Source organism: Onychomys torridus, chromosome 4, assembly GCF_903995425.1.
Source record: "Onychomys torridus chromosome 4, mOncTor1.1, whole genome shotgun sequence".
NCBI lineage: Eukaryota > Metazoa > Chordata > Mammalia > Rodentia > Cricetidae > Onychomys > Onychomys torridus.
Window position 1 is genome coordinate 86,716,938 of NC_050446.1, and position 13,718 is coordinate 86,730,655.

At 37.2% G+C, this 13,718-nt stretch overlaps 1 protein-coding gene across 2 annotated transcripts in view; it reads left to right on the plus strand.

Moving 5' to 3' along the window:
* The window catches only part of Katnbl1 (katanin regulatory subunit B1 like 1), a 40,354-nt gene extending 26,944 nt beyond the window's left edge, over positions 1 to 13,410 (plus strand). Inside the window, exons 2-10 of one of the 2 annotated variants that reach the window (XM_036186015.1) lie at positions 2,785 to 2,915; positions 3,514 to 3,554; positions 4,908 to 5,187; positions 6,816 to 6,934; positions 7,623 to 7,673; positions 7,764 to 7,853; positions 8,467 to 8,556; positions 9,552 to 9,645; positions 12,459 to 13,410. In XM_036186015.1, coding sequence (XP_036041908.1) covers positions 2,799 to 2,915; positions 3,514 to 3,554; positions 4,908 to 5,187; positions 6,816 to 6,934; positions 7,623 to 7,673; positions 7,764 to 7,853; positions 8,467 to 8,556; positions 9,552 to 9,645; positions 12,459 to 12,491 — 915 coding nt within the window. In that variant the 5' untranslated portion in view covers positions 2,785 to 2,798 and the 3' untranslated portion in view covers positions 12,492 to 13,410. Of the gene's footprint in view, positions 1 to 2,784; positions 2,916 to 3,513; positions 3,555 to 4,907; positions 5,188 to 6,815; positions 6,935 to 7,622; positions 7,674 to 7,763; positions 7,854 to 8,466; positions 8,557 to 8,797; positions 9,206 to 9,551; positions 9,646 to 12,458 lie in introns of those variants that run through there. The other variant, XM_036186016.1, reaches the window with a different exon arrangement.
* The last annotated feature ends 308 nt before the right edge of the window (positions 13,411 to 13,718 follow it).

The following is a 13,718-nucleotide window of genomic DNA, read 5'->3' on the forward strand; positions in this document are numbered from 1 at the left end:
AGATACCTGAGGGTGTCAACATCAAATCCCCTGGAATAGGAGGTGGCTCTGAGCCACCTGACATTGATGCGGGGAACCAAACTCAGGTCCTCTGCAAGATCAGTGTGTGCTTGCTCTTAACCACTGAGCTGCTCCTCCAGCCCCTCTGCCATTCTCATAGGCTGGAATGAATGATCTTAATTTTCTTTCCTATGAGAATATCAGTGTTCCCCCTTCATTCATGATGACTAGTGTTTCTGATTATAGAAGTCTAGGTTGGCAGGGAGGGTTGTTTGCTGTAGCACTTTAAAGTAAGCCATTCCTTCTGGCTCTTTGACAGTGCCCCCTCTCTCCTCCCCACTTTCCTTTAATGGGTATCCAGTATTTATTTATGGTTTTCAAGCAGTGTTTCTCTGTGTAGCGTGGCTGTCCTAAACTCACTCTGTAGACGAGGCTGGTCTCAAACTTAAGAGATCCACCTGCCTCTGTTTCCCGAGTGCTGTGACTAAAGTGCTATGGTGCGCCACCACACCTGGCCCAGCTTTTATCTTAAACCTGTGGATACGTTTCTTCTAATCTACACTGTTAGAATGTTAGATCCAGTCGGGCAGTGGTGGCGCACGCCTTTAATCCCAACACTTGGAGGCAGAGCCAGGCTGATCTCTGTGAGTTCGAGGCTAGCCTGGACTACCAAGTGAGTTCCAGGAAAAGGTACAAAGCTACACAGAGAAACCCTGTCTCGAAAAACAAAAAACAAACAAACAAAAAGATGTTAGATCCATGTTAGAATACATTTATCTTGTCATTCTTGCTACTGGAAAGGAATTTGTTTTAACTTTGAGTGATTGCTACCCTCATATTTGACTAAATAGGAAACTGTAAGTTGCCTGAATTTGGGACTTTTTTGTTTTGTTTTGTAATAGGATCTTTCTATAGTGCTGACTGGCCTGGAACTTGCTGTGTAGACCAAGCTGGCCTCTTAACTCACAGAAATCCCCTGCCTCTGCTTTCCAGGTCTTGGGATTAAAAGTGTATGCCACCATGCTGGGCCACTTTTTCTTAATCCACTCTCTTAAATCATTGAGTCATGTTCCTTCTCTAGTTGTTTTTTGTTTGTTTGTTTGTTTTTGTTTTGTTTTGTTTTTTGAGACACGGTTTCTCTGTGTAGCTTTGCGCCTTTTTCCTGGAACTCACTTGGTAGCCCAGGCTGGCCTCGAACTCACAGAGATCCACTTGGCTCTGCCTCCCCGAGTGCTGGGATTAAAGGCGTGAGCCACCATCGCCCGGCTTGTTTGATTGTTTTTAATTCTCTGAGATTTGGAGATGTACCTTCTAGGTCTGTTTTCATTCATTATGGTGACTCAGGTGAAGCTGTTTTCATCTAGAAATTTGTGACCTTCAGTTTTGTATAGTTTTCTTAAATTTCCTCATTGATTTCTAATTGGTCTCTCTTTATTCTTCGTTGTACTTTTTTGTTTGGATGTTGGTTCCCCCTAAGCCTATCTTCTTATTCTTTTTATCATTTGCCTGTGTGTTCTGGAAGATACCCTGAAAATTCTCTCAGCTTCTGTTGAGATTTTTGGTTTGTTTTTTAATTTTTTAAAATGTGTATGGGTGTTTTGCCTGCATGTATGTCTATGTACCATATGCATTCAGTGCCCACTGAGGCAGGAAGAGAATGTCAGATCCCCTGTAACTGGAATTGCAGACCATGTGAGCTATCATGTGGGTGCTGGAAATTGAATCCAGGTCATCTGGAAGAGCAGCTAGTGCTCTAAACTGCTGAGCCATCTCTACATTCCCATCTATTTGATGTTTTTTCTTATTGTTTGCTTGCATGTTTGTTTCGGTCTTAATACATCCTATTTTAAAATTTCTAACAATATTTTAATTGCTTTGTTTTTTGAAACTGGGTTTCACTTTATACACCTCTGTTTGTTATTATACCTATGGAGATCCTCTGTGTCTACTCTCAAATGTATGATTCCAGGCATAAGCCACCACTCTTAGATTAAGACTCGTGTGTGTGTGTGTGTGTGTGTGTGTGTGTGTGTGTGTGTGTGTGAGAGAGAGAGAGAGAGAGAGAGAGAGAGAGAGAGAGAGAGAGAGACTGAAAAGTCAGTTCTAAGTCAGTTACCACTTTGGCTTTGCAGTTTCTAAATTGTTGCCCTTACCTCTTCTTTTTCTCCATAATGGTAATATTATGCCTTTAAAAACTCTCTACTTCTCATTTTAATGAAGTTTCAGAAGGACAGAAGTAGTTGGAAATGTTTAGTCCATTGTCTCTAACTGAAGGCATTCTTTGCCTCCTCTCCCCACCCCCAATGAGGCTTATATTCAGAGACCCTTTCATAGTCTAGCTTCTGTAGTTTTGTCTTGCCTTGTTTCTCACTCTACAGCAAAACAACCTCCAGACTAAGCCATGAGAAGGTGGAGACCCTTAAATTTCCTGGGATACTGTATGTTGTGCTTCTGTGTTTCAGGTTTTAGAAATATTTAAAACAAGGCTCATACATGTATTCATAGAATTTAGGAGGCAATGGCAAAGTTGGAACATTGAGTTTCAGGTCAGCCTGGACTGCTTCTTAGGAAAACCACAATCTCTGCATATTGTAGATTTGATGTACACACACACACACACACACACACACACACACACACACACACACACGAAGTATGTCCTTTTTTACTGTTGAGCCTCATTTGCACAGCACAGAGCTGTTGATGTATGTATGTACACGCTATAAAAGATCAGGTTCTTCGATTTTTAAAATTTTTTCTCTTTATTACTTTTATTTTTCTTAGGCACTTAAGAGATTATGGCATCTGACACCCACCATGTTAAAAAACGAAACTTCTCTAATAGTATTGAGGATCATCCCATTGATCTTCCTAGAAAGAGGATCTCTAATTTCACTAGTAAGAACATGAAGGAGGTAAGTAAGAAACTTTAAATAACAGATCTGTTTAATCTCTTAGATTAAGTAGAATTAATGAAGCATGACTATTATTATATTCCTAAAGTTATAAGACATTTTGGGCAAGTAAGCTATTTTTGTTTTTTTTGTTTGTTTTGTTTTGTTTTCGAGACAGGGTTTCTCCGTAGCTTTGGAGGCTGTCTTGGATCTCACTCTGTAGACCAGGCTGGCCTCGAACTCACAGAGATCCACCTGCCTCTGCCTCCCGAGTGCTGGGATTACAGGCGTGGCGCCACCACCGCCCAACGTAAGCTGTAGTATAAATGTTTTAGTTGACAGGGAACTGAGAGATGCCTTCTGTTCATTGAAAGGTTAATTAGCACTGAAATAATTTGCTTTACACCACATTAAACTTGAACTGATTTATTAAGCACCCTTTAAGTTCAGTATAGTGTACCTAGTGGTTGAAGCCATGGTATTAGGACAGAGAAAACATTGGCCTGAAAAAATACCCTGTTGAATTTTAAGATGCATTGTTGACATCAGTCATAAAGTTTTCATAATTCTACTAAAGATTCTACTGAACATGATACCACTATTTACTTCGACTTTTCAGGTTAAGAAATCTCCAAAACAGTTGGCTGCTTACATAAGTAGGTAAGAGCTTCTTTAAAGTTTTTTGGAAAATATTGGAAGTGGTTAGAGATGAAGACAAAACAAATAAGTATTCTTTTTATTATAATTGTAGTTAACTTGTTGTCAAACAGTTTTCTGTGTCAGGCTCTGTACTACTACAACAGTATTATCTGTTCCTTGTGTAGATGCCATTATTCCTAAACAGTGAAGAGAATACTAATAGTCAGAGGGAAAAGTGATTTGCTCAGGATTATTTAGCCAGAAAGTAGTAAAAATGGCCTGCACTCCCAGAGTTCCTGAGATGGCAGCTTTCTAAACTACGTGTATCCAAGGTGTGATCTGAGGACCCGGGACTCCCTGAGGCCCTTACAGAGAAGTCCTTGTTCACCTTGTACACTTTTACAAGTGTACAGTATGAGTTGTTCAGAAATAGCATAAAATTAAATAACAAGAGACCAAATAGAGACAGAAATGAAAATACAGTAGTCTTCTGTTAAATTGAGACTAAAAAATTGATAAAATTTTGAAATAGCTATTTTCATAATTTTTCTGTTTGTTCTGAAAACCATATTTCTTTTGATAAAATATTCTATGATAGTGTGTTTGTTAGCTAGCTTCCCAGTACTGTGACTTTTTATAGGGAAGAAACATTTGGGGGCCATTGTGGAACTGTGTGCTTAGATCCCTAGCACTTGGGAGGCTGGGGCAACAGCATTAGGAACGCACACTTGGCCTGAGCCACATAGGAAAGACCCTGTTTGAGGAAAGCTATTTCTTTTGGCTCCTGGCTTCAGAACTTCTGTCTGAACTTGTTGCCTTTGGGTCTGTGTTGAGGCAGTCTGTCATGGTGAGAGAAACTGCTTCTCTTACAGTGGTAAGGAAGCAAAAAAGACAAAATAATGACAGTCTCAAAGGATCTGGAAACTGTTGTACTCTGAGATTTTCTCTGTTGTGTTCTTTTCATACACAAAATTCAGTATGTTTCAGCTAAAAATAAATAAATTTAAAATATTCAAATGTGAATACTTTTTCACTTATTAGAAAATAAGTTTCAGTTATTTAGAAAAACCTTAGGTATCTCAAAGTGTTCCTATTTTCCTGTTCCCATAATGGCCTTTAATATTTTATTGTAAAAACAGCAGCTATTATCCTCTTTTATTTTCATGTCATACAACTTACCACATTCTGTTTATTGCCTTCCAGATAATTTGTAACTTTTATTTTCCTCTTCAAAATAAGAGTTGACTTTTTAAATTATTATCTTCTAATTTTAGTGGATTACAGTTGCAAAATGTAGCCAATTAAACCTTCATTTAAAAACTTCTCTTCGTGCCTTTTCGTTTTTTCACTTAAGAAAATAAATTCTTTTTACAGAACAGTTGGACAAGCTGTGAAAAGCCCAGATAAACTGCGCAAGGTGCTCTATCACAAAAAGTTTGTTCGTCGTTCCTTTCCAAATCCTTGTTACAGAACTAAGCAGTCCCCTAAAGGCGGGGGCTGTGACATGGCAAATAAAGAAAATGAACTGGCTTGTGCAGGCCATCTGCCTGAAAACTTGCGCCATGATAGTCGAACATTTGTAGTTAATGCCGTGGATTCTGGGTCTTCACAGACAGAAAGCCCATCGTCAAAATATAGTGGTTTCTTTTCTGAGGTAAGTCATTTTTAGCTTAACTTTATTCATATTGTACTCCTGGGTTGCTTTTGTTTGGTTGTGGTTTCTTGTTTTTTTTTTCCCCCTTGTGTTATTCTCTTAGCAGATAGTCAGCCATTAAATACATATTTGGATGATGATAATTCCCTAAGACAGTTGTACAGATTAACCCCCACTCCCCTGTTTCTAAATTAACTTCTAAAATAGAATGAAATGCCTGACAGGCTACCATAAATACCCAAAATGACAAGTTGGCAAGGAGAAACTTAAAGAAAGGGGGAAAGACAGTTTGCCTTAAAAGGCAGATCACTGAAACCTGCTATTCAGTACATTTGCTGGGGTTTGTTTTTGGTTTTGTTTGTTTGATTTTTTTTTTCTTTTTTCTTTCTTTTTTTTTTTTTTTTTTTTTTTCAAGACAGGGTTTCTCTGTGTAGCTTTGTGCCTTTCCTGGAACTCGCTTTGTAGACCAGGCTGGCCTTGAACTCACAGAGATCCACCTGCCTCTGCCTCCTGAGTGCTGGGATTACAGGCGTGTGCCACCACCACCCGGCCATTTGCTAGGTTCTTAGAACTGTCTAGTGGAGACCTGTGTCGGCAAACCTGCTACTACATCCTCTAACTGTAAACGTAACTCTTAAGGAAAGCAATTATACAAATGCATATATTTACACACATCATGACATTCACAGAAACAGTTTAAATAGAAAAATCAGAGTTATTCTAAATAAATGGTGATATGTAAAGACTAAAAATATGCTACTGCTTTTTGTTAAATGAAGTCACTATGTATTTTAGCATTGAAAATGTTCATAGATTCATATGTTCATGTGTAGGCAAAAAAAAGTTTTTAAAAATGTTATTTTTAACTTTTTGACGTACCTATTTGTCATTGTCTAAAGCATGATTTGGAAGACACATTCCAATTTAGTAGCTGTAACTGTTTCTGGAGAATGATGTCAGACACTTTTGCCAGTAGAGTATTCACTTTTTGTTTTAAATAATCCTGAGCTAAAGTTTTCATACCATGTATTACCTTATTTTAAAATACATTTAGATGGTGCATTTGTAACATTTCTAATAGGACAGAACTCAGGTTCTCACCCTTCCCTCGTGTTGCTCAATCGATGATTACTAGCCTATATGCTTCCCTTTCCCTGTATTTACATGCATAAAATTGGGTCAGCTAGAAATAACTTACTTTATAAATTACTGGGAGTTTTGAAAATTGGTAGCAAGGGGGAGGAGAGGAACAGTCCTAAATTAGTTCACATCATTCATTCCCTGTATTTTTTTTTTTTTTTAAATTTTTTTCCGAGACAGGGTTACTCTGTAGCTTTGGAGGCTGTCCTGGATCTCACTCTGTAGACCAGGCTGGCCTCGAACTCACAGAGATCCACCTGCCTCTGCCTCCCGAGTGCTGGGATTACAGGTGTGGCACCACCACCGCCTGGCTCATTCCCTGTATTCAACTACAAACTGTAATATTCCTTTCTGAGGACCAGTATAAGGCATTGCCTTTGTATAATTTAAATCTGTGTCTACCAGACTGTTTTCATTAAAAAAGAAAAAGAAAAAAGTTTGTGTCATGTTTCAGTGTGGTTTTAACACACTGGATGATTGCCTTTCAGGTTTCTCAGGACCACGAGACAATGGCCCAAGTTTTGTTCAGCAGGAATTTGAGATTGAATGTAGCTTTGACTTTCTGGAGAAAGAGAAGTATAAGTGAACTTGTAGCTTATTTAGTGAGGTGAGTTTAACTTTTTGATCTTTATTTAACATGAATAGTTTTTAATGAGAAATGAAAAGTGACTCTTTTAAAAGGCTCTTATTGGTTAAAAATTTAAACTATTGTATTTAGCATCCAGAGAGTCAGTATTGTTTAAATTACATTCATCACCAATTTAAGTATAATGAGGATACAGAAAACTGTCTTATCAGATAGAACAAAGCTGTTACTTTTTCTGATTATCATTCTTTTCTTATCTGTAAAACTAAATTTGGGAAACTTAGCATTTGAAAAAAAGGAACCCTTTGGGAATTTTAAGCATGACCTCATTTTATTTAAGTCTCTCAAATATTCCTTACGGATACCTAATTGATGACTCATTGAGTTTGACTTTAAAAAGATGTCATTCATCCCTTTCATCTCTCTTTCTGTTTTCTCTTCCTCTGTAGCATTTACCATTAGCATCCTGCTCTGTGTGTTTTACTTGTTTGTCTCTCGGAATAACTGTCATCCCTACAGCCACTCAGGCATTGGAAAGCAAACCCTGTCTCTTTTTTCCCCTTTATATCTCAGTACTTGACTCAAGATATATACTGAAGTTGTTTGTTAGTAAGTATTGAATGCCTCCAAAGGAGGATGGAAATTGTAGTATGGATGTAAGTAAGGACCTCGGCTCTCTAAAGCATTGGTGTCTGTCTTGTACTCGCAGGATAGAAGACCTTGGAGTTGTGGTAGATTGCCTTCCTGTTCTAACCAATAGGTAAAAAACAGTATTTTTTCAGAAAAAAAGTAAGATTTAAAGAAAAACATTATAATTAGTTCATATTTTGTAACTTAGAATTTCCTTTAGTTTGCAGGAAGAAAAGCAATATATCTCACTTGGCTGCTGTGTAGACTTACTGCCTCTAGTAAAATCTCTACTTCAAAGCAAATTTGAAGAGTAAGAACTAATCTAAATCTCCCTTTTTCTCTTTGAACATTCTCAATTCTGTGTTTGTGAGTACATGGTAGGAGACTGGGCTCCATGGGATGCATATGATACTTGGTTATTTATTCATTCATTCATTCATTCATTCATTTATTTATTTATTTAGATACTTTGTTTTTTAATTTAATAAATCTGAGCTACATCTTATTTATTGTGACAGAGGGAGTCAGAACAACTTGTAGAAGTTGGTTCTCTCTTCCACCATGTGAATTCCAGAGATTAACTGGACTGTCAGGTTTGGTGTCAGGTGCCTTTTTCCATTGAGCCCTCTCTCCAGCCTTATTTCTATTTCCAAGGAGTTTATAGTATGATTAGGAAAGAAATGTAAACAATAAAGGGTAGTGACAAAAAGTATCTAAGAACAGCTGTGTAAACTATGGTTTTGTAAAGAAGATCATGAAAGTAGTGAAATACCTTTTTCTTAAGGGAGAGGGGTGTGTGTGTGTGTGTGTGTGTGTGTGTGTGTGTGTGTGTGTGTGTGTATGGGCTTTTTAGGCAAGGGAATATGAACTTTTCTAAAGGCTTGTTATATGAAAATAAGTTCTGTCAAAATATTTCATTTCAGATATGTAATAGTTGGCTTAAACTGGCTTCAAGCAGTAATAAAAAGGTGGTGGTCAGAACTCTCATCTAAATCAGAAATTACAAGTGATGGGTATGTATAGCTTTAAAGATAATTCATGCTGAAATTTCATGGAAAAGTGTCTTAACTAAACAAAGTAGTGAGTTTATCCTATGATCATTGTGTAATTTTATTCTCTTCGTTTTCAGAGAAATCTTAAACTGGGGTGCTTTTTATTTATGAAAAACCACACAGAGCCCCTTAACTCCCTGTATCTCTTCTGCCAGAATACTACCTTTTGTTTTATATTGTTGTTTGTTTTATTTTGTGACAGTCTCATTGTGTAGCCAAGACTTATCTTCAAACTCAACAGTCTTCAGCCCCGACTTCCTCAGTGCAGAGTGTAAAGACAGAATACCAATCTCAGCCCTTCCCTCAAGAAGTGCTTTAACCTTCATATGCACTGTACCAAAAAGTCAGAAGGAAGGAGCTGCTCTTGGTGCAGTAGGAAATGGAAGTATCCTGCCTGAGCTCTGTGAAAACAAAAACAAAAACCATTACAATCATCATGATTTGAATATTGCCTTAGCTTGAAAAGAGGAGGATTCTACACAGATGAGCTGGACTCTAAACAAGCCAGGCATGGTGGAACACACCTATAATTCTAATACTGGGAAGGCCAAGGCTGGAAGACCACAGGTTTGAGGCTAGCCCAGGCTGCATAGCAAAATAAAATTAAAATTAAAATTAAAAAAAAAAATAGGAGGAGAAACAAAGAAACAAAAAGCCAGACAGTCTTGAAAACACACACTTTCTCTTCCCTAATGGCCTCTTAATTCTATAATCTTTGTAGACTCAGAATTTTCTGTGTCATACTCAAGATGTTCACATGCTAGAAATACCTGCTTGTTGTCTCATCTACTTTTGTAACGAAATATCCTTGTGTAACTAAATATTTCTGTGCCTGGCATGTACTACTTTAAGAAGTTGCTTGACTTTAGTGTATTTTTTTTTTTTTACTGATATAAATTAAAAACAAGTCCATATCTTAGTATTTGCTTTCTCAGTTTTCTTTTTTTTCCTCTTAGAAATATTAAAATTTTAAAGCAGCAGTTAAATGGATTATGGGAACAGGAAAACCACCTTACTTTGGTTCCAGGATATACTGGTAATATAGCTAAGGTAATCTATATTTGTAATTTAAAAGTTAGACATGAATTTAATAGTGATCTGTATTGATATGCTTGTCTCTTTACAGGAAAAAGGTACATTGTTAGTTTAGATTTTAATATTTAAACTCCAAGAAGACATTGATAGTTATAATTGCAGAAAGAATTAGTGATAATAAATATATTTCTACCTACTGCTTGGTATTTGCTGTCATGAGTAGTTATTTACCAGGAAATAAAAGTATTGTATGGATTAAGGAAATCTTTATATCATTGGCTCATGAAATGTTCCTTGGATACCTATATAAAAAGGAACAAATGATGTCAGGCATTAAATGTGTCCCTATATATGATTGTTCTCAGAAGATTCCTTAATCCCTTTTCTCCTTGTCTGCCTCACCTTTCTCTCTGTCTTTGTTTTTGTTGAGACAGGGTTTCACTATGTAGCCTTGACTGGCCTGAAACTTGCTATGTAGACCAGGATGGCCTCAAACTCACATAAGTCTGCCTGCCTCTGCCTCCGCCTCCCAAATGCTATGACTAAAAGTGTGTATTACCATGCTTGGCAAGAATCCTTTTGTTTTATGAGACAGGGTTTCTCTATAGCTTTGGAGGCTGTCCTGGAACTCACTCTGTAGCCCAGGCTGGCCTCAAACTCATAGAGATCCACTTGGCTCTGCCTCCTGAGTGCTGGGATTAAAGGCGCGTGCCACCACCACCCAGCTTGTTTGTTTTTTGAGACAGAGTTTCTCTGTGTAGCGATGACTGTCCTGGAACTCACTCTGTAGACCAGAATGGCCATGAACTCAGAGATCCTCCTGCCTCTGCCTCCCAAATTCTGGGATTAAAGGCATGTGCCACCACACCTGGCTAAGAATTCCTTTTTAATTCACTACTTTTACTCTGATCATTGACTTAATATGATTTTCTTTAATCTCTGGTGTATAGTCATGCTTTGTTCAAATTCATCTTCTCTTAATATTTTTCAGAATCTTTAATGATGAAAGTCTTATAAACAGAACTCTGTTTCCCTGAAGTTGTTTATTGTTTCATGGGTTGTTTTTTTGTGTTTTGTTTTGTTTTTTGGCTTTTCAAGACAAGGTTTCTCTGTGTATTTTTGGTACTTGTCCTGGATCTTGCTCTGTAGACCAGACTGGCCTCAAACTCACAGAGATCCACCTGGCTCTGCCTCCTGAATACTGGGACTAAAGGCGTACACCACCAGTGCCCAGTTTTTATTTCGTGGGTTTTTAAAAAAAATTTTTTAAAGATTTATTTATTTATTATGTATATAGAAGAGGGTGCCAGATCTCATTACAGATGGTTGTGAGCCACCATGTGGGTGCTGGGAATTGAACTTAGGACCTCTGGAAGAGCAGTCGGTGCTCTTAACCTCTGAGCCATCTCTCCAGCCCCATTTCATGTTTTTAAAGTATACATACACATTACTATGAAGACCTTAGTAGAGCTGAGAAGCATGCTTCCTTAGAATTTTGCTTTTTTTTTTTTTTTTTTAAACAAGGATAGTTAGGACTATCCTTAACTCACTGTGAAGCGCACACTGGTGTTGAGATTACCATCTTCTTGCTGCAACCCTCTATGTGCTGGGACCAGAGGAATGTGCTGGGACCAGAGGAATGTGCTGCCAAGCCTGGCTATCTTAAATTCTCTTTTTATTAAAAAGGAAAAGCTTTCTTATAAACATGACCTTAAGATACTATGATAATACTGAAAATTGTCAATTAAGTTCAATATAAGGTCTGTAATAAAGTCTTCATTACAGTATCAGCCCCCAATATGTCATTTAAAAAATTAATGTTTCCTTTGACAGTTTCATACATGTGTATAGTACATTCTGGTACTGATCATATCCTCCCACAACCTCCAGTCACCCTACTCTCCTAAGTCCCCATTCCACTTTTCTATCTTTTTACCTTGCTTTTGGTTTTGTTTATGAGCTATCCACTTAGGCATCACTGAAGACAGTGGCTTCCTCTCCCACAGCAGTTCTTGACTGCTCCACTATGTCTTTTTTTTTTTTTCAGGTTAAAAATCCGAGCAGATGACTGTAGGGTAGGGAGTGGATATGGAGAGGTGACTGGCTCAGTGTTTAGAAGCATGTGGTGTTTTTACAGAGGACATGGGTTCTCTTTCTAGTGCCCATGTACTTTGCAGCTCAAAGCTTTCTGTAACTTCAGTGCCAAGGGATTCCGTGTCCTCTTCTGGCTTCTTCTGGCACTATGTGTACATGTGATGCACATACATACAAGCATGCAAACACTCATACGCATAAAAATAATTCATTTTTAAAAATGAGAGAAATGATATTGTCAAACTATGCTTCAGGCTTTGATTTATACACAGCACTTAGAGAATTCCTGCAAATGTTAACTACAAAGTGGAGTTGTTTGAGCCTAGGAATCAAAACACTCACTTAGTATTTACTCAACATTATTGAACATGTACTATGTTCCAGGCCTTGCGATAAACAAATGCAGATAAAATTTTTGAATAAAACTTCTTCCTTCTTTTTAAAGGTTACAAAGGGAACTAGGGCAAATTAAGAAACAAAGCAGAGCCAGGTGGCAGTGGCACATGCCTTTAATCCCAGCACTTGGGAGGCAGTGCCAGGCGGATCTCTGTGAGTTCGAGGCCAGCCTGGTCTACAAAGCGAGTTCCAGGAAAAAGGCGCAAAGCTACACAGAGAAACCCTGTCTCAAAAAACCAAAAAAAAAAAAAAAAAGAAACAAAGCAGAAAAGAAAGAGGTTGTGTATGTTTGTATTTGCTTTATTAACTAATGGGATGTTTCTGTTTTATCCTTTAAGGACGTAGATGCTTATTTATTACAGTTGCATTGAGAGATTTCATCTTCTAAAGAGTATTTGGCTATTCAAACAGTGCTGGATTATATGATTTCCAGAAGTAGGTCTCTCCTGAGAACTGTGAACTGTGGAAGAAATAAAACCAATCTTTTCTTTTAAAAAGCCACATAATAAACCACTAATGAAATCCTAACAATCTACTTCACATTGAAGTGGAAATATCCGGAAGGAGCAGCTTCAACTTCAGTGAGGTGAAAGTGCACTCTGAAGACGTTTGCCTTTGCTACACACAGATCTCCATGGCCGTTTGGTAGCATTGCTTAAGAACTGCTGGGTTTTAACTCAGTCCTGCGTAAGAATATCACTTATAGTATGCAAAAGCAAGACAGGACTTCTAACCAGGAACTATAAAGACCAATCACTAATTTTATTGTGTTTTATGAAGAAACACTTAAATGTGTGCAGCTATTTTCTTCTGTTGAAAAGACTTCGAAAGTTTAAAACATCATAGTAAGTAATATTAAATTTTTTTGTCCACGCTGATACTGTGTGCAAATGCCTTAATTATTGATAAGCCAATGTGTTATAATACCAATATCTCTTTTTAAAAATTAAAAGCAACCATGCTTCTGGCATGATAAAATCATGGAATTAAATCAGGGGTTTACATTCATGTAGAATGTTGTTGTTGAAATATATTCTACACCATTTTTTAAACTTGAGAAATTTTTAGCATCTCTGATTTTTTTTTTGCCAGAATCTTCATGTTATGTTTGTATGTATGTGTTATCCTTATATAAAGAAAAAGGTGAATATGTATTTGTATGAATGTTTAACTGAAAATGTTCTTGGAGTTGGCTAATTTATATTCACTTTTTATTGTATATGGATTTCTAATATTTTTCATTTCTGTAACATTTAAACTTCATTTGAGTAAATTTACTAAATATTTCTATTTTTTGCTTTTCAATTCTAATTTTATATGAAATCTAATTCCTTTTCACTACATGTGTTCTGAAAGGTTGCATACACATTTCAGAATTGTTTACAGTTAATGCTGACATTGTACTTTAAGTTCCAACACATTGTATCACTACCTCCTCTGATGGTTAGTATGAAATCCCACCAAACTGTATGCGAGCATTTTTTGTTTTGTTTTGGTTTGGTTTGGTTTTTTGGAGCTGAGGATTGAACCCAGGGCCTTGTGCTTGCTAGTCAAGTGCTCTACCACTGAGCTAAATCCCCAACCCCTGTTTTGTTGTT